We start from the raw sequence: 27,289 nt of genomic DNA on the forward strand, positions 1-27,289 counted from the left end.
TTTTTTTTTTTTTTTTAAGATTTTATTTATTTATTCATGAGAGACCTAGAGAGAGAGGCAGAGACACAGGCAGAGGGAGAAGCAGGTTCCATGCAGGGAGCCCGATGTGGGACTTGATCCTGGGACTCCAGAATCATGCCCTGGGCCGAAGGCAGGCACTAACCCGCTGAGCCACCCAGGGATTCCCGTCAGTTTTATTTTTGATACAGAACTTGATCATTTAAGACAATTTTGTATTTTCATTGTAGTTATAGGTATTTCCCTTGAAAAATTTAGTAAGTCAGTCTCCACTCCCAGTATCCACTTAATGCTTTTTTTTTTTTTTTCCACTTAATGCTTTTAGCATTTATTGTTCCTTGTGTAGCTGTTGCTTTGGGTTCTTAAATTTGTTAGCAATAGCTGAGGATGTAGAATGTAATTCCACTGGTTTCAGCAAAGCCAGGTTATAGCTAGAGTGGTAACAGTGTATCCCTAAGCATAGGTTCTTTATAAATGTTTCACTAAAAACACATGAGAAAAATTGGTTTTCTTGATATAGTTAGATTTCTGCTTAAGTTGTGGGAAAACTTAGAAAACAAACATATATAGTCCTTTGAAAGATTGTAGGTTATAGGTTGGAAGATTGTAGCTTTTGCACTAGAGTTATTTTGATTTTTTTTAATACGTTCGGGAAAACTGTTTTTAAGAGCAATTCTAGAGTTTGGGGTCAGACACTGGTTTTCTAAGAGGAGAGCATGAAACATTTTCTTTGGCAAGTGTAGTGGCTGGAGGGAGGTAGAAAGCTTACATTTTTTTAAAATTCCTAATGAATTTTTTATTTATTTATGATAGTCACACAGAGAGAGAGAGAAGCAGAGACACAGGCAGAGGGAGAAGCAGGCTCCATGCACCGGGAGCCTGACGTGGGATTCCATCCCGGGTCTCCAGGATCGCGCCCTGGGCCAAAGGCAGGCGCTAAACCGCTGCGCCACACAGGGATCCCCGAAAGCTTACATTATTGACATTCAAATTGAGGTGTGCTGGGGTGGGGTGGCTCAATTGGTTAAGCATCTGACTCGATTTCAGCTCAGGTCATGATCTTAGGGTTGTGAGATTGAGCCCTTCCTCATCCTCTGCACTGGGTGTGGAGCCTGCCTAAGTTCTCTCCCTCTTCCTTTGCCCCATCCCACCCTGCTTGTGCAGACACACAGAAGCACATGCGCTCACTTTCAAACATTCAAATTGAACATTCCATCTAACTTTGATACGCATGGCAAAGCTATAGTATCAAGTACTATTTTAAAATGTTAATTTCAGGGGATCCCTGGTGGCTCAGTGGTTTAGCGCCTGCCTTTGGTCCAGGGCGCGATCCTGGAGTCCCAGGATTGAGTCCCGCGTCGGACTCCCGGCATGGAGCCTGCTTTTCCCTCTGCCTCTCTATGTCTATTATGAATAAATAAATAAAATCTTAAAAAAAATGTTAATTTCAGGGGTCTGTGTATTCTTGCTTTGAAACTTCATTAAATATTTAGCGTGAACCAAGTGGAAGGGGGAGAGAGGGAGAATCTCAGACTCCTCCCTGAGCAGGGAGCTGGACAAGCGGCTCAATCCCAGGATCCCAGGATCACAACTTGAGCCACCCAGTATCCCCTGCCCCCGGTCTCTTATTTTCTATTTTGGATGTGTTTGCCCTAATATGTAACAGTATTTGTTATGATAATCTAAGTTAAACTTCCATGATATTGAAAATTCTTTAAAAAGGTTTGGGGCATGTTTTTGTGGTGGACTCTGGTATGTCATAGTAAGCATTAGATATTGCATTTCCTGTGTGTAACCTAAAGTATTGGGGGCTCCTGTTGTGAGTCTTCTGTGCTTGATGTGAAAAGCAAGTAACTGCTGAAGCAGTGGAGAAGCATGAATCTAATTAGCAACAGCCTCATGGCTAACCTTTAGAATTAGACATTTAGGCATTTGGCTTTAATTTGGGTGGGTCTGAGCTATCAGTATTTTTAAGCTTCCAGATGATTTTCGGGTACCACTGGATTGAAAACCATTGGTGTAAGTAACCGAAGGTCATAGCCACAGTGGTGCTGTTGGAATTTGAAAACACAGTACTGTGCTTATGTTAAGATAGTGGTTTACATGTAATTATACTTTTTTGCTTTAGGATGGAAAGAACATTCATTATGCATAAACTGCTTCGTATCCATCTATATTCAACCCCACAACAAATCTTTACATGGAACTTAGGTGTTATCTGTAATCTTACAGTAAATTTTTTTTTTTTGAGATTTTATTTGATAGCACAAGCAGGAGGAGCGGCAGAGGGAAAGGGAGAAGAAGCAGGCTCCCGGCTTAGGACCCAATGTGGGGCTCCATCCCAGGACTTGAGGATCATGACCTGAGCCAAAGGCAGATTAGATGCTTAACCAACTGAGCTATCCAGGCGCCCCTTATTAAATATGTTGATAGCAAGCTATATGGTATCTTACCTCCTAAGGTTGCTGGTACATATCTGCATGCAAGGATAGTGATAGTGTTTTCTTAAAAATAACAAGGCTAAAAAAAAAAAAAAAAGCCTATCTTTTTTGACTTTTACTTGGATTTTGCTTCTAAAAACATCCTTTCTTAAATGGGTCTGAGGAGATGAAGGTAATTCTGTTTAGTGTGGGTACATTTTAGTCTTGATTGTTCCTGGTCTTTTTTCTTCCTGCAATTGTGGTTCTTGGTTTTCGGCATTGAATTTTTCATTGAAGTTACTTTGCAGCATGGCCCACCAACTAGGGCCTGGGGCTTAACTACTCTTGTCTCCCCAGATAGCATTGCTAGGTGACCAAACTTAGGCAAAAATAATTTGGTGGCAGATAGTTCATTACTCAGCGAATTTTTTCGCTTGACTGAGATGGACTTGTTTCAGAAGTATGGCTGCTTCATTGCTTTGCCTTTACAGAGTAACCATCCTTTTCCCTTAGGTTCATTTCAAATATTCTTAGTTGCAATTAGCTTACCCTCTTGTGCCCCCAATAATGAAGGTCACTGGAGAAGATTTATTACAATGGGACCTCTACTTAAATTGGATGCAAGTGTTCTAGAACCGGGGACCCCATTCTCCTGGGGAACTGCATCCAGTCCTTCTGCCTACTACATTTGTACTTCCTGGGTCAGGCCACAGAAATTCATCCAAATGGCGCTTGATGCTTAGCTGACACACCTGCCATTTATGAAGCAGCCTTATTACATACTGGGAGCTCTTAGCCTTCTAATCAAGAATTGATTATACCTGGTTGAATGGTTCAAAGTCAGAAGATCTGGGGCTGGTTTAGGTATAAAGCTCCTTAGAGGAATGGGCATTCATTCAGTGCTTGCAAGTATTTTTAATTTGGAAAATTAGAAACTATATTTGCAAATTATGTGGTGTAAGAGATGAGGTGACACTCTTCTGCAGGCTATGGCCGTTTGCTTGTCTGCTAATGTTTTTGGATGATAGTTTCCACATGGAATCTGAACAGGTATGTTAAGAGGTCAGAGCTTATAGTCACAGATCTTTTTTTTTTTTTTTCCTAAGTAGGACAAAAATTTAGAGGCAAGATTTTTGTTTTTTAGATTTGTAACCATACAGCTGAGGGCTGAAGCAGAAGCAAAAACTCACTTGTCATGGATTTTTCAACCTTTGCTGATTCTCTATGGTGAATCGAGGAAAAAGCCAATTCACTCTAGTGGTTTTTGTGCCAGTTTTCAGAATTAGATCACAATTATCCTAGTTACCAAGTTTATGTCGACTTTACAAAATTGCTCCATTAGGTTTGTGAATCAGATAAAATGCCTTGGAATATTTGCAAAATGATAAGTGATAATGTACAGAGGAAACACGAATTTCCATTTGGTTTCATTTTAATTTTTGCTGGTTGGTTTGTTGGATCAGGATCCAAATACTCCATATACATTGCATTTGGTAATGTCTCTTAAATCTGTGAGCATTGCCTGTCCTTTTTGGGAAAAAAAAAAAATTGAATTCCTAATGACCTGCATTTGGCTGATTGTATACCTTTAGTATTGTTTAATATGGTTTTATCTCCCAGAATTTAGTGGTAGTCAGGTCTAGGAGCTTGATTATATTTAAAATTTTTTTAGGCTAGATATATCATGCAGGGTGCCGTGTACTTCCTGTTGGATTATATCAGGAAGTACATGTCATATTGCCTTAACTTATGGTGATATTAAGCTGGATTAGTAGATTCAGGTGACTTCAATGTTTTCTATGTTATAAAGTCTTCTATCAGCCTTGCACCACATGGTTTTAACAGCCATGGATGATACATATACTCCACTAATACTTCAGTCATAAAGAACAATTATTGAAGGTGCCTGGGTGTCTCAGTGGTAAAAAAGCAAGCAAGCCCAGGATAGAATACCCCAGAAATTAATGTGTGTGACTTCTAAAAGCTGGCCAAGTTACCTTGCACTTTGTCACCCAAGGTATATTGGTACTGCAGTACCTGGGCCTTAAACCTGATTTTAGCTGCAGGGCTTTGCACATTTTTGAGATCGTGGCATCATGCAACCAGTATGGGCTGCGGTGTCAGACTTCACTGGAATCTGCTCCAAGTCAGTTTTTAGTTTATATTTGAAACAGCTTGCTCTAAACTCCAGTTTCCTCATCTGTAAAGTGAAAAAAAAAAAGTATTTTGCAAGATCACTAAGAGAAATTTCATGAGACATCATTCATAAAGGGTGTACCACTTACGGAATAATAAATGGTACTTACTGTTTTTATGCAAACTCCTACAGTACCACCATCTGGTTTGTATGCTACCTGGGAAGAATACTTCTTAGTATGTTTGGCAAGTCTCAAGGCCTGGTTGAACCAGTTCAGGGACATCTTAAATGCATGCCAATGACTCCAGAGCCTTGGAAGGCAGTAGATGGTGATATGAATGAAGCTGGTATGTTGGGAGATGGAGGAGGTGGTGCCATAGAGAACTGCTAAGGAGCTCATGTCCCTCAGGACAAAAAAAATAAGAGACAGAGAGGCAGACTCCCTGTCAGGAGCCTGATATGGGACTTCATCCCAGGGTCCTGGGATCATGCCCTGAGCCACACATCCCTACTTGGCTCCTCTTGATTAAGAGATTCGCTAATGCTTTGTTGCATGGAGGAGCAGCCTGCTATTTTTTGTGTAATGCCTACTCTGTTAAACCTGAGGAAGATTTTGAAAATCAGTTTTTCTTATGCACTTAGGTCTTGATTCTAAATTTGTTCTAAATTTAAATTTTTTATTTTTATTTATTTACTTTTATTTTATTTTTTTTTTAAAGATATTTTTTTTTCTTTTTTTTTAAATATTTTATTTATTTATGACAGATACAGAGAGAGAGAGAGGCAGAGACACAGGCAGAGGGAGAAGCAGGCTCCATGCACCGGGAGCCCGATGTGGGATTCGATCCCGGGTCTCCAGGATCACGCCCTGGGGCAAAAGCAGGCGCCAAACCGCTGCGCCACCCAGGGATCCCTATTTATTTACTTTTAAAGATTTATTTATTCAGAGAGAGAGAGAGGGGCAGAGACACAGGCAGAGGGAGAAGCAGGCTCCATGCCAGGAGCCTGACGTGGGACTCGATCCTGGTCTCCAGGATCACACCCCAGGTTGCAGGTGGCGCTAAACCGCTGCGCCACTGGGGCTGCCCTAAATTTAAATTTTTTTAAAGGTTTTATTTATTCATGAGGGACAGAGAGAGAGAGAGAGAGAGGCAGAGACACAGGCAGAGGGAGAAGCAGGCTCCATGCAGAGAGCCTGACGTGGGACTCGATCCCGGAACTCCAGGATCACACCCTGGGCTGAAGGCGCTAAACCGCTGAGCCACCTGGGCTGCCCTAAATTTAAGTTTTGATTAGAAATTTAATTTGGCTTTGAGAATTTGAAACACAAACACTACCGATATAATAGTTTAAAGTTTTATTGATGACTTTAAATTTTTTTCTACTTTGGTGATGTTTCAATCCTGTAACTTCCTAAGGATTTTAATAAATTTTTAAAAGTTTAACCTCTACACCTTACATGGGGCTCGAACTCCTGACCCCAAGATCAGGTTGCACACTCCTTGGACTGAGCCAGCGAGGCACCCCAAGATTTTATTTTATTTTTTTAATGCTTTTTATTTGAGAGCATGAGGGGGTGTAGGAGTAGAGATAAAGGGAGAAGCAGACTCGCCACTGAGCAGGGAGCCTGAATCCGGCCTGGATCTCAGGACCCTGGGGATCATGACCTAAGCCAAAGGCACACACTTAACTGAGCCACCCAGGCTCCCACCCCACGGTTTTGTAATTCTATATTATAACATTTTTATACTTGTTCTTGAGTATAAACACTCAGATCCAAAAGAAAAAAAAGGATGTCTTCTCATCTTAGGTTATCAGCATGGGAGTTTCTGGTATTGTGGGCTAGTTAACCCTAGGTTAAGTCATACAAGCCCAAAGGTGATTAAGATCTGAGATACCGCAATGAGGTTGAATCCTCTTTTGCAGGTTTCTTAGTATTTTTTTAAAATTATTTATGATAGAGAGAGAGAGAGAGGCAGAGACACAGGCAGAGGGAGAAGCAGGCTCCATGCACCGGGAGCCCGACGTAGGATTCGATCCCAGGTCTCCAGGATCACGCCCTGGGCCAAAGGCAGGCGCCAACCCGCTGCGCCACCCAGGGATCCCCTCTTAGTATGGTTATATACGGCAGGTTTCCCAGTCCCTATCTTTCAAGCATATTTTAAAATGTTTAAAAAAACTAAATAAAAATTGACCTTTTTTTTTTCTAAAAACAAAGTGTCCTTGAACTATTTATTAGGCCACAGGTGTTGATCAGACCTTTTTGCTCTTTGTATAGTTTACAAATTTTCTGGATTGTTTAGCTGCTTTAGCATTTAACATTTTTATTCAATTCTTCACAGGTGAAAAGTACACCTATGAAATAAGAGTACATCTATATAATAAGTACTTTCTATATAGTAAGTTCCCTCAATAGAACTTCTTCATGTTCATATTTTTGCAACTAGTTTTTGTACAGTTTTAACTTTTTTTTTAGAAAAATTATGAACTCATGGGCTTTTACAAATTGCATTATTATTCATTAAGGACTTTATTTTAGAGAGAGAGGATGGGGGTGGGCCAGAGGGAGAAAGAATGTCAAGCAGATTGCTGAATGGGGAGGCAATCCCCTGAGCCCTCCCCCTGAAGCAGGGCTCCATCTCACAACCCTGAGATCATGGCTTGAGCTAAAACCAAGGATCTGAGGCTCAACCTACTGCGCCATCCAGGCACCTCTCCTTTTTATTATTTTATATCCATTGTCACCTCGTTATTTTCTGCAGAGGAAAGAATTCTACAAGATCCATTCTGGGTTTGTTTTTTTTTTCTTGCCCCAAGACAAGGACTCAATCACTGAATTAGTTCCCTAATGATGCTGTAACTTCATCACATCCCAAAAGTCCTTTGGCGATGTGTAGTAACATTCACAGGTGTTGGGGATTAGGACATGTACATTTTTGGTAGGTTGGCAGGGTATTCTTCCTTAGTCTGGCCTTTGCCCCTAAAGATTCACAGCCATCTCACACATACAGAATGCATTCATTTTAATCTCCGTGTTACCCAAAGTGTCAACCATTGCATACCATCAAAGCAACATCTCTGTCTTGGCTCCAAAGTCCAAAGTCTCATTGTCTAAATGAGGTATAGGTGAGAGCTAGGTATGATCCATCCTGGAGACATGGCCCTTCAAAATGGGAGGACAATAGATGGGAAAAAGCAGTCATTGGTCTTAACCAATTTAAAAATCTAGCTGGAAAAAGTATCCAGGCTTTAAGGCCAGAGAGTATTCTCTGAGCTCAAGCTGACTTCCTAGGAGCCCTCGCTTTTTCATGAACAGAAGCACTTGTTTATAGATGAGTAGTTTTATCAGCTTGTTTCCTGCTTTTGGAATTTTGGGGATTCACAGCCTTCTTTCATTTTGTTCTTTTTCTGTCCTTCAGAGTCTCAAGTTGGCAGTTCTGCTGGTGTAAAATTCTCAACCTTGTGGATCTGTCATGGGAATTCACTTCATTAGACAAGAGGCTCCTCCACAGAACTTTCCTGGATAATCCCATCTCTGTCCTGGGTTTTGCTGCAATAATTGAGAGGATTCATGAGTCACATGCCTAATCTCTTAACCTATCTCTGTGAATGAATATTCTGGCCTTTTGATCATTCTGAGGCACTAGAAAAAGGTGGTTCAACCATATCCTTGGCTTTTTCTCCAGAGCACATTTACCAGTGAATCTCCTAATTTTAGCATCTTTTGGTTAGGCTAAGGTTTTTCTCAAATCACCAAGTTCAGTTTCTAACAGTACTTCCCTAGGTTATCTCTTTGCTCTTGCATTTTGTTTTATTTTTTTATAAGGGATTTTATTCATTTATTTATTCATGAGAGACACAAAGAGGCAGAGGCACAAGCAGAGGGAGAAGCAGGCTCCTTGCAGGGAGCCCGATGCAGGAGTCGATCCTGGACCAGGATATGGTCAACAGCTGAGCCACCCAGGCGTCCCTATTTACTTTTTTAAAGATTTTGTTTATTCATTTTTTTAAATTATTTATTTATTCATGAGAGACACAGAGCGGCAGAGACACAGGCAGAGGAAGAAGCAGGCTCCCTGCAAGGAGCCCAACGTGAGACTCGATCCTGGACTCCGGGATCACGCCCTGACCTCGAGATCATGCCCTGAGTTGAAAGCAGATGCTCAACTGCTGAGCCACCCAGGCGTCCCTTTGTTTATTCATAAGAGACACACAGAGAAAGGCAGAGATATATATAGAGAAGACGACTCCCCACGGGGAGCCTGATGTGGAACTTGATCCCAGGACTCTGGGATCACGACCTGAGTCGAAGGCAGATGCTCCACCACTGAGCCACGCAGGGACCTTTTGCTCTTGCATTTTACTACAAGCATCCGAAAGAAACAAACAAACAAAAAAAACCCTCAGCTAAATATCCAAGTGGTGTATACAAATTCTGTCTTCCACATAACTGTAGGATACAACTCAGCTATGTTTCTACCATATAAGGATTCCCCTTTCTTCCAGTTTCCAATATTCCCCAATTCCTTCTGAGCCCTCACCAGCAGTGCTTTTAGTGTTCATATTTCTATTTATGTATTCTCTAAGACTACAGATTTCCTGTTGAGCTCTTCACCTCCGAGTCCTCACTAGCAAGAGTTGTTAACATCCACATTTGTACTAATTATCTGTAGAAAGCATTCAAGGTTTTTTCTCTCATCCCTGTAATTCTTCTAGCTTTGTTCATTGCCCAGTTCCAAAACCACTTCTAGGGTGGCCCGGATGGCTCAGCGGTTTAGCACCTGCCTTCAGCCCAGGGCCTGATCCTGGAGACCCAGGATCGAGTCCCACGTCGGGCTCCCTGCATGGAGCCTGCTTCTCCCTCTGCCTGTGTCTCTGCCTCTGTCTCTATGAATAAATAAATAAAATCTTTAAAAAAAAAAAAACAAAAAAAAACCACTTCTACATTTTAACATGGACTGATCTAACATGATTTTTCACTTGGATTTTTTTTTAAGTAGGCTCCACGGCCAGCATGGAGCCCAATGCCGGGCTTGAGCTCATGACCCTAAAATCAACATGTGCGATGAGATTAAGAGGTGCTTAACCAACTCAGCCACCCAAGTGCCTCAGGATTTTTCACTTGTATTGACAGTTAACTATACATATATCGGTTCAGTGTTGCCTCATATCAAGATTTCTGTGTGAGATTTGATATAAGTCAAAGTAACTCTGTAGGCCAAATTCGGTCTGCTGGTCAGTTTATAATTATTATCTAGATTAGAAATGTGATCTAATGATAGGTCATTATTGTGGATGCATAGATAGATATATATGATGGATACTGGGATTTATGTACAGAAACTCTTAGCACTACAGAAACTGTTCAAATTTACAGGGGGGCTGGGCAGCCCTGGTGGGCCAGCAGTTTAGTGCCGCCTTCGGCCTGGGGTGTGATCCTGGAGACCCGGGATGGAGTCCCGCATTGGGCTCCCTGCATGGGGCCTGCTTCTCCCTCTGCCTGTGTCTCTGCCTCTCTCTCTCTGTGTGTGTCTCTCATGAATAAATACATAAAATCTTTTAAAAACCCAAATTTACAGGGGGGGCTAAGAAACACAGCATAGGGTGGAGCGGTTGGCACAAAAAAAAGGCAGCGCAGCGCTATTGTCTGTTCCTTTCCTCATTTGGCTATTATATCTCACGAGCCAGACCTATGGGGTGGAGAAAAAAAAAACAAGATAGGATCCCAGTAGGGCAAGGCCTGTAAATATTATATTTGGTTATTTGGGCAGCCCCAGTGGCTCAGCAGTTTAGTGCCGCCTTCAGTCCAGGGCGTGATCCTGGAGACCCAGGATCGAGTCCCATGTTGGGCTCCCTGCATGGAGCCTGCTTCTCCCTCTGCCTGTGTCTGTGCCTCTCTGTGTCTCTCATGAATAAACAAATAAAATCTTTAAAAATAAATAAATAAATTTGGTTATTTAAGGGCTAACAGAGCTTTCACAAAACCCCTGATGGAATTGGGTAAGGGCATATAATAGATGTGACTGCAGATCATGGGGTTTTTGATTTTGAAATAATTATTGAGAATTTTACATAGATTTGTTCTGAGTACCTTATATATAGTTGCCTCTTTTTTTTTTTTAATTTTTTTTTTATTTAATTATGATAGTCACAGAGAGAGAGAGAGAGAGAGAGAGGCAGAGACATAGGCAGAGGGAGAAGCAGGCTCCATGCACCGGGAGCCCGATGTGGGATCCGATCCCGGGTCTCCAGGATCGCGCCCTGGACCAAAGGCAGGCGCCAAACCGCTACGCCACCCGGGGTTCCCCTATAGTTGCCTCTTTTAACAATAGCTCTGCAAGGCAAATGTCCCAATTTCATGATGAGGAAAAATGAGAACAGAAAGGTAAGTACTATTATGACAATTTCACAGACTAGAAATTAAACAGGTTGAGTAAGTCATCTGAGGCTGTTTAAATTGTCTCAAAGGGATCCCTGGGTGGCTCAATGGTTTAGCGCCTGCCTTTGGGCCAGGACGCAATCCTGGAGTCCCGGGATCGAGTCCCACATCAGGCTCCCTGCATGGAGCCTGCTTCTCCCTCCGCCTGTCTCTGACTCTTTCATGAATAAATAAATAAAATCTAAAAAAAAAAAAGTCTCAAATGAGAAGGAGGCATAAACAGAGGGATTAGTCACGTAGCAGGATGGAAGGGTGCTGCAGGCAGAATGAACACTATGGGCAAAGACAGGATCAGTATGCACAAAGGAAGGACATTAGCCAACTGTAGCAATGGTATAATCAGGATGCTTTTAGTTTTAAGTACCAGATAAGTCTGACTCTTACTTGTTTCAACACTAAAGGGAGTTTATTGGTCTACATTACTGAAGACTGAGCAGTGCGCTTGAGGCAAGGCCTCATTCAGCAACTCACTGATGTCACCAAATATGGAATCTTGCCTTGTAGTCTTAAAGTGGCTTGACAGCAGCTTCTGGTATTACATTTGTTTTGACACCCAGCAGAAAATATTCCACCCAGCCCTGCAAGCCAAGTCCTGAGACCAACTCTGGGTCAGCTTGCGTCTTAAGCCCACCAATCAATGTTGGTAGGGAGATGGCATGGATTCTTTAATTTTTTTTTTAAAGACTTTATTTATGGGATCCCTGGGTGGCGTAGCGGTTTAGCGCCTGCCTTTGGCCCAGGGCGCGATCCTGAAGACCTGGGATCGAATCCCATGTCGGGCTCCCGGTGCATGGAGGCTGCTTCTCCCTCTGCCTGTGTCTCTGCCTCTCTCTCTCTCTCTGTGTGACTATCATAAATAAATATTAAAAAAAAAAGACTATTTATGAGAGAGAGAGAGAGCGCGCGCGCACATGAGCAGGGGGAGAGGCAGAGGGAAAAAGACTCCCTGCTGAGCAGGAAGCCCCAATGCACTTTAACCTAGCTTTCTTAGTCTGTTCTTAAAGCTGGGGATGTAGTTCCCTTCCCCAAAAACTAGGATTCCCAAATGGAATTCAGGTAAATGGGTGGGGAGAATGAAAGGTGGAAGGACAATCCATGTAGGTAATGCCTCCTGAATCCTGTTTTTTTTTTTTTTTTTTTTTTTTAGATTTTATTTATTCATGAGAGACACACACAGAGAGAGAGGCAGAGACACAGGCAGAGGGAGAAGCAGGCTCCATGCAGGGAGCCCGACGTGGGACTCGATCCGGGGTCTCCAGGACCACGTCCCGGGGTTAAGGCAGACGCTCAGCCGCTGAGCCACCCAGGCGACCTCTCATGGTTCTTCCACGTCTGAGTTCAAGATGTTTGCTGCCTTAGTCACTCTTGGCGGTGAACAGAGAGGGCAAGGGAAGACATGTCCACGCTTTTCATGGTACTGCCTACGTGGCACAGATTCCCTCTATTCAATTCCCATTGGCTACCACCTAATCACAAACCCACAAGTAGCCGCCAGAAAGGCGGTAAGATGGAATGTAGTTGGGTGGCCATAGGTCCACCTAAAACTTTTAAGGAGACAACCTGCCCTTACCGCGGTTCAGGCATGCGCTCCTGGTGTCTGTTTTTCTAAGTACTTGTCTGTCCTGTCTGATCCTGAACCACAGGTCAGCTGCTTCCCCGCTGGCTTGTGCGTCTGGGCTGGAGCTCAAGTGCCAACACCGGTGAGCTCCTCCGGCAGAGGCCGTCGCCACGGCTGCGGCACCTCAAGCGGGAGCCGCCGAAGCGCGCTTACTCTGCTACCGTCCGTGCCGCGAGTTCCCCAGCAAGCTCGGACACCACCGTGAGCGGCCTCTCCCGGGGGTCTTCGGAGGCCAGGGTGCCCATCACACATGGCTGCCCGCATCTTCCTGGGCGGGGACACCGCCTCTCGAGCCAACCTCCGCCTGAGTCCGGAGCTCTCTCTTCCCTGGGCCTTACATTTCTCTCTTTTTTTGAAGGAGTGTGATTTCGAGCACTGGTCGGGCTCTCATGAGCCCCGCGATTCCAGGAGAAGAGCTCGGAAGCTGCAAGGCCCACGTAGATGACGGGGCCACGCGAAGGGGCTTACGAGGCCGGCCGGCGCGGTGGGGCTCGCGGAGCGCACGCGCTCGCCCCGCCCCGCCCGGCCCCGCCCCGCCCCGCCCCGCCCCGGGCTGCGGCTGCGGCTGCGGCTGCGGCTCCGGCTCCGGCGCTGCCGAGCCCCCTTCACGCACCCTGGTTCAGCGGCCCGAGCCCGCCGGTGAGGACGAGCGGCCTCCAGAAGGGCGTGTCTGCCCTCCCCAGAAGCCCCGGGGTGGGGGTGGGGGGGACAGCAACCAGCCTGCGCTCCCCGCCGCCGCAGGACCAAGAGTTAACCCGAGACCGTTTGCACTGGTTATCGCGAGAGCAAAAACCAGGGGCGGAGCCCAAACGTGTCCGTCCCACTACGCAAGCGCAATTTCGCCAACGCCCCCGTTCGTACGCGCGTTTGGGTGCAACGTCCAGACGTCCAGACGTCTAGGGAAGGCCCGCCCCGCAGGAGCCCGCTGGCATTTCCTCCTCCCGGTGTCAATTCTCAGTCCACTTCCGGCCCCTCACTTCCGGTCCTTCCCCTTTGTCCTTCCGACGGAGAAGTCGGTGGTGTGGGCCGCGGGAGTGACTCAGTTCCTGCCAGGGTCGGCCTCGCGCGAGGCGGTGAAGCTTCGGGGGCTGGGGCCGCGGGGCCCCAGGGCGGCGACCTCACGCAGCCATGGTGAGTTGGGTGGGTGCGTGACGGAGGGAGCGAGCGGGCGGGCCGTGAGGGTTCCTGGCCGTGTCCGGGCACTCGCGGTGCAGGGGCGCAGGCTTCAGACTCCTGGGCGCCTGTAACTTGGCCTTCTCCTCCTCCCGGCTTCCTCTGTCACAGGTTGTGGGGGGTGAGGGAGCCTCGGGCGGAGTTCCCGGCCCCCGCCGCATGTCTGCGTCCGCCTAGCGCTCTGAGTTACCGCTCGGGGAAACTGAGGCACGGAGCGGCGCCGGGAGGCTCCCAGCCACGGAGCGCGGCGCGGGTCCACCTGTTTGTCCCCAAGCCCCGCTCGGGAGACGGGCAGCGGTTGTGACCACGTGTGTCTGGGAGGTTTGAAGGTTTATTCGTGAGACAGAGAGGCAGAGACACGAGCAAGCTCCCTGCGGGGAGCCCCATGCGGGGACTGGATCCCAGGACCAGGGATCACGCCCTGAGCCCGGGGCAGGCGCTCGACCGCTGAGCCACCCGGGGCCCCTCAGCCTTGCTTTCTTCATGTCTGCCGTGGTGTCCGGCCGGGCCCCGGCCCTGGGTGTTGAGTGACGTGGGATGCTCGGCAGCGTGCTGTCCCAGGAGGGTGTGCTCTGTGTGGTGCGAGTCGCCTGGTGGCTTCCCCAGGCGGTCAAGAAGCGCTCCCTGCGTGTGACTGTGAGAACACACATAGCGTTGGCACACAGAAGCTGCCCAAGCAAGTCTGTAACCATGATATTTCCATTAAGTGAAGCCCCCATAGGAAGGACACGGCGCAGTGACGGAGTAGAAGTATTGCAAGCTCTTGTAGAGTAATGAGCCCAAGATCCCAGGATGGAGAGAAGCCCGTGGGCTAGAAGCAGCCCTTTCTGTGGGAGAATGACTGCCTTACACTGCCCTGCTCAGCCTTGAGGCTCTGTTCCTGAACTCTAACAAACGGGGGATCGCACCTCTCCATTCCCTAGCAGGGGAGAAGGATCCCTGGGCCTGGATATTTCTGGGCGCAGGAGCTGTTGGTTATTTTATCACACCATCACACGTTCCTATCTGTGGGCTTACCTAACCCTGGGTACATGCCCTTACCACATTGATTCGTTGTTTTGGGGGAAAGTTCCAGTAGGTTCCCCCAAAAAGAAGACCCTTGGCTAAATTGCCAGCACCTACTATGGTGTTTTAAAAATGAAGTAAGCAGGGGGTCCCTGGGTGGCTCAGCGGTTTCGCGCCTGCCTTTGGCCCAGGGCGCGATCCTGGAGTCCCGGAATCGAGTCCCGCGTCGGGCTCCCGGCATGGAACCTGTTTCTCCCTCTGCCTGTGTCTCTGCCTCTCTCTCTCTCTATGTCTATCATGAGTAAATAAATAAAATCTTAAAAAAAAAATGGAGTAAGCATTGAGAAACATTAAATTAAATATTTAGAATCTCTAGGATTTAATGAAATAGGACACTGCCTTAGCCTTCAAGATGGCTTTCTCTGCTCTGTTTTATTTATTTATTTATTTATTTGTTTGTTTATTTATTTATGATAGTCACAGAGAGAGAGAGAGAGGCAGAGACACAGGCAGAGGGAGAAGCAGGCTCCATGCACTGGGAGCCCGACATGGGATTCGATCCCAGGTCTCCAGGATCGCGCCCTGGGCCAAAGGCAGGCGCCAAACCGCTGCACCACCCAGGGATCCCCCCTCTGCTCTGTTTTATTCCTTAGTAGGTAATGTGTTCATGTGTCCACCAAGCCTTTGCCAAGTTTGCTTCTGTGTTCACTGAAAGGGAGAGCCAGAAAGGAGATTTAAGCTCATTTTTGCTGAGTATCTATAAACTGCATACCTGATATTTTCAAGTATTTTCCTCATTAACTCATCATGACATTCTCTGTGAGATAAGAGGTTTGATCCCTGTTGTAAAGGTGTGAAAACTGAGAGACTGCTTCTCAGGGATGGTAAGTGGAAGACCCGGGGGTAAAATTCAAGTCCCTGATTTAGGAAGTACTCTTTTTACTTATGCTACAACCCAGAAAACATGTTCTGTGCTTGACACTGTTTCATGGACAATGGTCTTGACACCAATGTGACAATACTTACATAAAACTCAGGTTGGAAAAGCCAGTCTTTTCTTCCTTAAATTCTCCTGGCAGGAAATAGTCAATTGGGATGCTGAGTGGAAAGGACCATGGTGGTTATAAACCCAGACAAAAGGTAGCAGCTTCCAGTTGGGAAGAAGGGACTGCAGAAGAACTTTCTGAGATGGTAATGACACAGGTGATACATTTTGAAGGATAGTTAGGAATTAGCCAGATCCAAGGGTGTGGGGACAGTGGAGGGAGCAGTGTAAGTAAAGACAGGATTTGAACGTCATTTGATTTTTGTTGTTGTTAACAGTGTACATATACTAGTTCAAACTGCGCTTGTGACTGTCCTTGTGATAACTTTTCTCTAAAAAGTACATTAAAAAAGGATATTTTAAACATGGGCATTTTTTTCTCTTCTCTATTCTTTTAGGCCCGAAATGCAGAAAAGGCCATGTAAGTATCAACTCAATTTTGTCCATAAATTTTATGTAACTTAATTATCTCCACAGAGCACTTTTTGTGTTTATTCCTTTTGGTATGTTTCTTTCTCTATGTGTGTTAAAATAGTATTCCCATATTTGCTGTTAGTTTTCCCCGCATATATTCACTGACAGATCCTAGGACTTATACTGGATACACATTAGTTCACTTGGGAATAGTGCAGGGGCTGTGAGAGTGACAACGTGGCATCTCATGATACTACCTTTTAACATCTGGATGTCTTGCTCACCACAGTGGTCTGATCAGTACAGTTTCCCAGAGTCTTTAATGCACAGTCTAAGTAAAATTGATACTTGGGTGTTTAAGAACATTAGTGGCTTTTTTTTTTTTTTAAGATTTATTTATTTATTTATCATAGACAGAGAGAGAGAGAGAGGCAGAGACAAAGGAGGAGGGAGAAGCATGATCCATGCCGGGAGCCCGACGTGGGACTCGATCCCGGGACTCCAGGATTGCGCCCTGGGCCAAAGGCAGGCGCTAAACCGCTGAGCCATCCAGGGATCCCCATTAGTGGCTTTTTTAAGTTCCACTGTTGGAACAGGGAAACCCATAACTTTAAAATAAAATTAAAAAAAAAAAAACCTCATAACTTCTCTGTAGTGTCTTAATCTCTTGCACATGCTCGTGTATGCTCTCTTTTTTTGTGAATAATAATTATCATTAAAAATATAACATACATGAATAATAGTAATGAATGGCTTATGTTATGGTCATGAGCAGATCTTCCCCATCTAGGAACCTGGGTGATAAATCTGAGCAGTATCTAATGGAGTCTTCTCTCTTCCTGGTAGGACGGCCTTAGCAAGATTTCGCCAAGCTCAACTGGAAGAGGGAAAAGTGAAGGTTGGTGTAAATCTTCCTCATGAATTATAAAATATCAAGAACAAATGTGGTAAAACTCCCTCCTGAGCAGACTAGACTTCCTATTCGTTTCACTGTCTGTACTTGCTGACATTCTTACGAGTCTGCACACTTGAAGTATAGGTGTACCTCTCTAGCTGGGGCAGCGTAATGATCTAGCTGTTGCTTCTGCCACCGCCTCTGTATTATGATGGTTGGCTTCCCATATGATCCGAACTCTGTCTAATATTGAATAATAGGAAGTGCTGTGGAGCAGCTCTAAGCGGAAACCAATAAATGTCTCAACATACAGAGGCTCAGCCAGGTCAGGAATAATAGGTACCACTGTTTCAATACCTCTGTTTTCTTTTTTTTTTTTTGTTTTTTTTGTTTTTTAAAGATTTTATTTATTCATTCATGAGAGACACAAGAGAAAGAGACACAGGCAGAGGAGAAGCAGACTCCTTGCAGGGAGCCTGATGTGGCACTCGATCCCAGGACCCTGGTGATCATGACCTGAGCCAAAGGCAGTTGCTCAACCACTGAGCCACCCAGGCATCCCAATACTTCTGTATTTTTTTTTTAAATTACACACATACATGCTCATGAGCTCACATACATGTATGCTTGTTCTAAATACTGATAACCATTATTTCTTAAGATAATATGAATATACCATGAAATGGATATAACTTAGCTTATTTAGCCCTCTCTCTATTACTGGACTTTTAAGTTGTTTCTTTTTTTTTTTTGTTAATTTTTATTTATTTATGATAGTCACACACACAGAGAGAGAGAGAGAGAGAGAGAGAGGCAGAGACACAGGCAGAGGGAGAAGCAGGCTCCATGCACCGGGAGCCCGACGTGGGATTCGATCCCGGGTCTCCAGGATCGCGCCCTGGGCCAAAGGCAGGCGCCAAACCGCTGCACCACCCAGGGATCCCACTGGACTTTTAAGTTGTTTCCATTGGTTCACTCTACTACATACAGGGCAGTGTATGTATGTTTTTGCATGTATACTTACTTCCTCAGTAGAGACTGTGGGATGAGATATAAAGCTTGATGAAGATCATCTGGACCTGAAGCTTCACATGTATTTTTAGACTGTTCAGCATTTAGTCTTCAGGGGTTAATCAACTGCAAATACTGCATAAAGCTTGTAATTATCCAGTGGTAACATGTATTTTTCTGCTTCTTAGGAACGAAGACCCTTCCTTGCCTCAGAATGTACTGAGCTGCCCAAAGCTGAGAAGTGGAGACGACAAGTATGTTCTGGGTGAATTTAGTCTTAGTAGAAGTGACAAGTTTCTGATTGTTTCTTTTTGAAATGAAGTGTAGTTGACACAGAATGTTCCATTAGTTCAGGCATACAACATGGGGACACCACAAGTACAGCTACCATCCGTTACCATAAATGCTGTCAAAATATTATTGACTATATTCCCTATGCTGTACCTTTTTACCCACGACTTACCATTCCAGAACTAGAAGCCTGTCCCTCCCATACTCCCCTTCACCATTTTGTCTACCCCCACCCTCTCGCCTCTCACAATCATGAATTGGTTCTCTGTATTTATCGAAATGCTTATTTTATATCTTGTATATTGCAAATAATAGTGCAATTAACATTTTTTTAAATTAGTGTTTTCATTTTCTTTGGGTAAATACCCAGTAGTAGAAATGTTGGATCTATAGTATAGTATAGAATCTCTTATTTTTTTTTTTTTTTAATTTTTTTTTTTTTATTTATTTATGATAGGCAAACAGTGAGAGAGAGAGAGGCAGAGACACAGGCAGAGGGAGAAGCAGGCTCCATACACCGGGAGCCTGACGTGGGATTTGATCCTGGGTCTCCAGGATCACGCCCTGGGCCAAAGGCAGGCGCTAAACCGCTGCGCCACACAGGGATCCCAGAATCTCTTATTTTTAATTTTTTTAGGAACCTCCATACTGTTTTCCATGGTGGCTATATCAGTTTACGTTCTCACTAACAGTGTGTGAGGGCTCTCTTTTCTGTACATCTTTGCCAACACTTGTTGTTTCTTGTCTTTTTGATTCTAGCCATTCTGACAGGTGTAGGGTGATACCTCATTGTGGTTTTGATTTGCCTTCTAATTGTTCTTATGTAAATGATTTTTTTTCCAGAATTCTAAGTTGTTTTTTTTTTTTTTAAGATTTTATTTGTTGGGGTACCTGGGTGGCTCAGTCAAGCGTCTGCTTTCAGCTCAGGTCATGATCCCAGGGTCCTGGGATCAAGCCCCACATTGGGCTCCCTGCTCAGTGGAGAGTCTGCTTCTCCTTCTTCCTCTGCCCCTCCCCCTGTTTGTGCTCTCTCTCTCTCTCCTCATTGTCTCTCAACTAAAATCTTTTTTTTTTTTTTTTTTTTAAGATTTTATTTATTTATTTGACACACAGAGAGAAAACACAAGCAGGGGGAAGAGGCAGAGGGAGAGAGAGAGAGAAGCAGACTCCTCACTGAGCAGGGAGCCCAATGTGGGGCACGGTCCCAGGACCCTGGGATCATGACCTGAGCCACAGGAAGACACTTCACTGACTGAGTCACCCAGATGCTCTTAAGTATTTTTAGTTACTAATTTTGAGTTGTTTTTTCTGTGCTTTCAGATACATTCAAAAGTCATGAGAATTTACTGTCTTTTTTTTTTTTCCACAGATCATTGGAGAGATCTCTAAAAAAGTGGCTCAAATTCAGAATGGTAAGCTAACCTGTTTTGAAATGTTAATTCTCAAATCCACAATTAGACTTGGGGATTTCAACACTTTTCTCTCAATAATCAATAGAACAAGTAGAAAAATCAGTAATGACATAGAAGAACTGAACAATAATATTAATCACTTTGACATTTATAGGATACTCCAGGGGATGGACATTTGTCAGTATCTGGAGAAATTTTGATTTTTACAACTTGAAGTGCTACTGGTATCTAGTGGATAAAGCCGGGAATGCTGCTAAGCATCCTACAAAGAATTATTTGACCAAATATCAGTAGTGCCACTGTTCAAAAATAATTCAAAAGGAGGGGATCCCTGGGGATCCCTGGGTGGCGCAGCGGTTTAGCGCCTGCCTTTGGCCCAGGGCGCGATCCTGGAGACCCGGGATCGAATCCCATGTCAGGCTCCCGGTGCATGGAGCCTGCTTCTCCCTCTGCCTGTGTCTCTGCCTCTCTCTCTCTCTCTCTCTCTGTGTGTGTGTGACTATCATAAATAAATAAAAATTAAAAAAAATAAAAATAAAAATAAAATCTTTAAAAAAAAAAAAAAAGGAGGGGATCCCTGGGTGGCTCAGTGGTTTGGTGCCTACCTTTGATCCAGGATGTGATCCTGGAGTCCCGGGATCAAGTCTCATGTCGGGCTCCCTGCGTGGAGCCTGCTTCTCCCTCTGCCTATGTCTGCCTATATCCCTGCCCCTCTCTCTCCCCCTCCACTCTCTCTATATGTGTCTCATGAATAAATGAATAAAATCTTAAAAAAAAAAATTCTAAAGGAAATTAAAACCTGAGTAGTCCTTTATCTATTTAGGAAATAGAAATTTTTATTTTTTTTATTTTTATTTATTTATGACAGTGACAGAGAGAGAAAGAGAGAGAGGCAGAGACACAGGCAGAGGGAGAAGCAGGCTCCATGCACCGGAAGCCCGATGTGGGATTCGATCCTGGGTCTCCAGGATCGTGCCCTGGGCCAAAGGCAGGCGCCAAACCACTGCGCCACCCAAGGATCCCGAGAAATTTTTTTTTAAGATTTTATTTATTTATTCAAGAGAGACACACAGAGAGAGAGAGGCAGGCCCCATGCAGGGAGCCCGACATGGAACTCGATCCTGGGTCCCCAGGATCACGCCCCAGGCTGATGGTAGCACTAAACCGCTGAGCCACCCGGGCTGCCTTTTTTTTTTTTTTTTTTTTCTTTTTAAGTAAACTCTATGCCCACTGTGAGGGTTGAGCTCATGACCCCAAGATCAAGGGTTACTATGTTGTACTGACTAAGCCAGCCAGACATCACTATATCTGTTAAAGAGATTGAATTCATACTTTATAGAGATTGAATTCATACTTTATTTTATTTTTTTTAATTTTTATTTATTTATGATAGTCACACAGAGAGAGAGAGAGAGGCAGAGACACAGGCAGAGGGAGAAGCAGGCTCCATGCACCGGGAGCCTGACGTGGGATTTGATCCCGGGTCTCCAGGATCGCGCCCTGGGCCAAAGGCAGGCGCCAAACCACTGCGCCACCCAGGGATCCCTGAATTCATACTTTAAAGCCTTCCAGCAAAGAAAACTCCAAGCCCAAATGGTTTCCGTGGCCAGTTCTACCAAACATTTAAGGAAGAAATAATACCAATTTAACATAGTTTCTTCTAGAAAATTGAAGGGGAAGGAATACTTCCTCATTTGTTTAATTAATTTTACTATTAGCGTTACTGTGATGCTAAAATCTAAAAGATACATTACACAAATAGAAAAAAACTGTCACCTAATATTCCTCATGTGTATAGACACAAAAATCCTCAACAGAGTATTAGCAAACCAAATCCAGCAATTTATAAAAAAGGATAATAAATCACAACCAAGTGGGATTTACCCTGGGAATGCATGGCTGATTCAGCATTTAGAAATTAATATAATTCATTGTATCACCATTCTAAAATAGAGAAACCACATGATCCTTTCAGTAAATACAGAAAAAGTATTTGGTAAAATTTAATATTCACTCATGATAACAACTCTCCACTAACTGGGAATAAGAGGGAATTTTTTTTTTTTTTACCCTGATAAAGCACTTCTACCAAAAAAACCTATAGCCAGCATTATACTTAATGGTGAAAGATTGATTGCATGTTTTCCTCCTAAGAGCAGGAACAAGGCAGAGATACCTCTTCTTACCACTTCTATTCGAGGTCATACTGGAATTCCTAGTCAGTACAGTAAAGCAAGAAAAGGAAATAAAAGGCACACAGATTGGAAGGGAAGAAATATAATTTTCTATTCCCAGATTATGTAGAAGATCCCAGGAGATCTATGGAATGATTTCTAAAATAAATAAGTGAGTTTAGTGAGGCCACAGAATAGAAAGTCAATACACAGAAATCAATTCTACTTTTATAAACCAGCACTGAAAATTTTTTTAAAAAGTGCTCTTTACAAGAGCACCAAAAGACAGGGAATACCTAGGTATAAATCTAACAAAATATGTGTGCAATCTGTATGCTTAAAACTACAAAACACTGATGAAGGAAATCAGAAGAGACCCAAGTACGTGGAGGGATACACAGCATTCATGGATGAGAAGACTCAGCATAGTAATGATGTCACTTCTGTCTTTTCAACTACTCACAACCAAAATCCCAACAGATTGTTTTTTGTATAGGTTGCCAGATTTTTTTGCTACATTTTGAGTGGAAAGGCAAAGAAGCTTGAATAGCCAAATAGTTTTGAAAAAGAACAAGATTGGAATATTCATACCACCTAATTTAAGATTTAATATAAAGCTACTGTATTGCAGACGGTGTGGTATTGGTGAGAGACAGATGGTTGGAACAGAGTAGGAAGTATAGAAATAGGACCACACATGTGGTCAGTTGACTTTTGACAATGGTACAAAAGCCATCGAATGGAGAAAGGGAGGGATACTTCCTTGTGACAGCCATGTGATATTTTATTCCAACATATCAGGGTTCCTTAGCTATTCTCCTTCCTCTGGTGGGCTGCCCCAGCTGCTCCCAGCTCTTGGCCACCATAGACCACATCTCAGGAAAGTCCCTTGTGCATATTCCTTTATATAAGTCCCTTAGGCTTAATACTTAACGGTATAGTCTCTGCCAAAAGATGTCCCCGTTAATAACACATTGCTTTCCTGAGAGGGTGAGACCAACACAGAATGCTCACAGGCCCTGGTGCTTAGGCCAGCCTCACTGCATCTTTTCTGGTGTTGGATGCTAGGTTCTACCACCACGAAGATGTTTTAATAGTTGTATGAATGGAACTGCCTGCAGTTCCTGCTTGCTTCAGTTTATATTTCTTCAGTTACTACTCAGGATGAAATTGTTTTTCAAAGATTTATTCCCCCTTGGGCTGGTGGGAACTCTGTTCATAATCCTTGCCTTTTCCTTTATGGGATGTTGATGGTTTTTTAAAATAAATTCAAATGTGTATTTTTGTGCTGTATACCTTCCTAAGTGTTGACATTCGTTTTTGAGGGTATAACATTGAGTGCTGTTTTGAGGAAATGATATTAATGTGTTTGTTTTCTAGCTGGTTTAGGTGAATTCCGGATTCGTGACCTGAATGATGAAATTAATAAACTGCTAAGAGAAAAAGGACACTGGGAAGTCCGGATAAAAGAGCTGGGCGGTCCTGATTATGGGGTGAGTACATGGAGAACCCCATGGATCCTGGGGGTCAGCTAGCGAGCTTTGTCAGGCTGGGTAGCTTTGCATCCCCTGCAGCTCCCAGCCCATGCCTGCCACAGAGCAGGCACCTGAGCAATGAAAGGTTTGGAAAGTGCCCATTGGATGTGGATAGGAAACATGGAAAGGACCCCATACCCATAGCACAGCCCTCAGAGCAGACAGGGCACCTGAGTTTACTGTCCAGTTTTCTTGAGTAAGCCACTTAATCTCTCTGGGAGCCTCTTGTTTAAAACTGAGCCTGCCTGGCTCAGTTTGTGGAACATGTGACTCTTGATCTTGGGGTTGTGAGTTTGAGCCCCATGTTGGGTGTAGAGATTACCTAAAAGAATACAAATCTTTTTTTTTTTTTAAATTTTTTTCTTCATTTATTTATGATAGTCACACAGAGAGAGAGAGAGGCAGAGACACAGGCAGAGGGAGAAGCAGGCTCCATGCACCGGGAGCCCGACGTGGGACTCGATCCCGGGTCTCCAGGATCGCGCCCTGGGCCAAAGGCAGGCGCCAAACTGCTGCGCCACCCAGGGATCCCCAAATCTTTTTTTTTTTTTTAAGATTTTATTTATTTATTCATAGAGACACACACACAGGGAGAGAGAGAGGCAGAGACACAAGCAGAGGGAGAAGCAGGTACCATGCAGAGAGCCTGACGTGGAACTCGATCCAGGGTCTCCAGGATCACGCCCTGGGCTGTAGGCGGCGCTAAACCACTGCTCCACCGGGGCTGCCCAAGAATACAAATCTTAAAAAAAAAAAAAAAGAAAAGAAAAAGAAAAATGACCGTGGTCTCTTTGCATCATCTCTGAGCTCCTTGGGAGTCAGAGCAGCCATTGTTGGGTTCTTTACCTGAGGGGGTCTCAAGGGCCCTCCATTCTTTACTTTCTTTGAACTTTCATAAATAAAATCCTCTAGACTAGCTGTTAGGTTTTTAGGACCAAGACCTCTATTGTGAAATACATGTATATAAACTCTCTGTCATAACCTGATACGTACAAAAATGTACTGAAAAAATAGTATGTGTGATGCATGTTGATATCCTATTCTGTTGTATTCTGATGTAAAGGATCAGAAATGGATGATTGTGACCCACTTAATTGATTTCATGACCTACTCCTGGGTCTTGACTTTAAAAAATACTACCCCAGAGCCCACCCTGTTTGTTTGTTTGTGAAGAGAAGTATCTTAGGTCATTTGACCTGATCAGTGAGCTGTAATGTGTTAGGCAGGAAATACATGAAGTTTTCTGACATGCTGGTATTTGCATTTTTATGGAAGTTTAACACAATTCTCACTTTAGTACCTGGCATAAAAATGAAGGAGAGGCATTCATGTTTCTTGAGCCCTGGTTCTTGGCACTGTGTGAGGAGCTTTCTCAGTTACTCTCTTTAGCACTTCTGTGACAGTGATTCTGTGTATCCTGTCGTATAGCATTAAAGTCATGTGGAAGTGGGGTGCCTGGGTGGCTCAGTCAGTTAAGCATCTGCCTTTGGCTCAGATCATGATCCCAGAGTCCTGGGATCGAGCCCCAAATTGGCCTCCCTGTTCAGTGGGGAGCCTTCTTCTCCCTCACCCTCTACTGCTCCCCCTGCTTGTGCTATCTCTCTGTGTCTAATAAATAAAACCATTAAAAAAGAAAAATAAGAAATAAAGTGGTGCAGAAGTTGTTAACCCTCCTAGAAGGGTGCTTAGGTGGCTCAGTTAAGTGTCTGCCTTCGCCTCAGGTCATGAGCCCAGCGTCCTGAGATTGAGCCCCACATTGAGCTCCTTGCTCTGCTGGGAGCCTGCTTCTCCCTCTGCACCCCCCCCCCCTTCTCTCTTTCTGTTTCTCGTGAATAAATCAATAAAATCTTTTTTTTTTTTTTTTAAGATTTTATTTATTTTGGGGATCCCCGGGTTTCTCAGTGGTTTGGCACCTGCCTTCAGCCCAGGGCGTGATCCTGGAGTCCTGGGATTGAGTCCCGCGTCGGGCTCTCTGCATGGAGCCTGCTTCTCCTCTGTCTGTGTCTCTGCCTCTCTCATGAATAAATAAATAGAATCTTAAAAAAATATATATTTATTTTATTCATGAGAGACACAGAGAGAGACAGAAAGAGGCAGACACAGGCAGAGGGAGAAGTAGGCTCCATGCAGGGAGTCCGTCGCAGGACTCAATCCCGGGTCTCCAGAATCAGGCCCTGGGCTGAAGGTGGCACTCAACCGCTGAGCCACCGGGGCTGCCCCCAACTGTGCTTTATTCACTAACAGTTTATCAGAAACATATTTTCATGTTAGTAACCATTTGTAACACTATTTTGAAAAGCATTTTTGAGAAAGTTGGAAAATTAGTACAGAGAATTCTCATACACCCTTACAGATTTACCAGTTTTTGACACTCTGCTGTATTTGTCATTTTATATTTGTACTTTGATATTTATTTTTTCTGAACCATTTGAAGCTTAATCATGCTTCCTTACCCTGAATAATTAGTATCCCTGTGTTTTCTTTTTTTTCTTCTCTATGTATTTCCTTTTTTTTTCTCTGTATATTTTCTAAGAGTAAGAATGTTCCTCATAACTGTGTAAAGTTATCAAGTATAACATTTAACTTTGGGGAACCCTTGGTGGGTCAGCAGTTTGGCACCGCCTTTGGCCCAGGGCGTGATCCTGGAGACCTGGGATCGAGTCCCACGTCAGGCTCCCTGCATGGAGCCTGCTTCTCCCTCTGCCGGTGTCTCTGGCTCGCGCTCTCTCTCTCTCTCTCTCTGTCTCTCATAAATAATAAAATCTTAAAAAAAAAAGGACAGTTAACTTTGATATGATCATTTTATCCAAACTACTTGGCTGTTTCACTGATTTTCCCAATAATGTCCTTTTTAGCATTTCCCCTTCTAAGACAGGACCTCATCCAGAGTCACATAATACATGTAGTTGTTGACATCATCATTTTTTAAAATAAAGATTTTATTTATTTGAGAGAGAACATGTGAAAGATAGTGAGAACAAGTAGAGGGAGGGGCAGAAGGAGAAGCAGACTCCCCACTGAGCAGGGAGCCTGATACGGGACTTGAATCCAGGACCTTGGGATCATGACTTGAACCAAAGGCAGACACTTACCTGACTGAGCCACTCAGGCACCCTGACATCATCATTTTTAATGGATAGAATTCTATCATCAGGATGTATTTCATTTGTCTTTTACTGCTTGTCATTTAAATTATTTACAATTGTTTCTTTAAGCTTTTGTCACTTAGGTTATATAAGTGTTTTCCTAAGGCAATATGAAGTTTGATAAGAATCATTTTGAAGGTATAGAATATATTCCATCCTTGACTATGCTATAATTTAAATCATCTACATACTGTTAAGTATTTAGGTTGATTTTAATTTACCAAAAAAATGTATTTTCTGTGTACATCAGTATTTTCCCACATTCAGTGCTATTATCTTAAAGTATATTTGCAAACACGGAAATAGTGGGTTAGAAGATCAGATCCATTTTCTCTTTTTCCTTCCCAATAAGAAAGTTGGTCCTAAAATGCTGGATCATGAAGGGAAAGAAGTCCCAGGAAATCGAGGCTACAAGTACTTTGGAGCGGCGAAGGATTTGCCTGGTGTCAGAGAGCTATTTGAAAAAGAACGTGAGTAACTGCTCATGTTTCTCTCATTGTTGATGATCATCATAACAGATCTGTAGGCTAGGTGCTCTTCCTGTATTGTTTCTCAG

At 43.9% G+C, this 27,289-nt stretch overlaps 1 protein-coding gene and 1 long non-coding RNA gene across 4 annotated transcripts in view; one reads left to right on the forward strand and one right to left on the reverse strand.

The window, feature by feature from the left end:
• LOC112660727 (uncharacterized) lies at positions 1-13,220 on the reverse strand. Its single transcript, XR_003137169.3, has 3 exons — positions 12,585-13,220; positions 5,501-8,125; positions 1-5,269 (listed from the first exon to the last, which is right to left on the reverse strand). It is a non-coding gene; the product is annotated as an uncharacterized LOC112660727 (long non-coding RNA).
• Positions 13,184-27,289, forward strand: part of ISY1 (ISY1 splicing factor homolog) — a 26,710-nt gene continuing 12,604 nt past the window's right edge. The window contains exons 1-7 of one of the 3 annotated variants that reach the window (XM_025448430.3): positions 13,184-13,763; positions 16,254-16,276; positions 17,116-17,167; positions 18,364-18,429; positions 19,836-19,878; positions 23,433-23,545; positions 27,086-27,203. In XM_025448430.3, the coding sequence (XP_025304215.1) occupies positions 13,761-13,763; positions 16,254-16,276; positions 17,116-17,167; positions 18,364-18,429; positions 19,836-19,878; positions 23,433-23,545; positions 27,086-27,203 (418 nt within the window). In that variant the 5' untranslated portion in view covers positions 13,184-13,760. Of the gene's footprint in view, positions 13,764-16,253; positions 16,277-17,115; positions 17,168-18,363; positions 18,430-19,553; positions 19,738-19,835; positions 19,879-23,432; positions 23,546-27,085; positions 27,204-27,289 lie in introns of those variants that run through there. The other 2 variants (XM_025448432.3, XM_049097647.1) reach the window with 2 other exon arrangements.

This window comes from Canis lupus, chromosome 20 (assembly GCF_003254725.2).
Source record: "Canis lupus dingo isolate Sandy chromosome 20, ASM325472v2, whole genome shotgun sequence".
In the NCBI taxonomy this organism is placed as follows: Eukaryota; Metazoa; Chordata; class Mammalia; order Carnivora; family Canidae; genus Canis; species Canis lupus.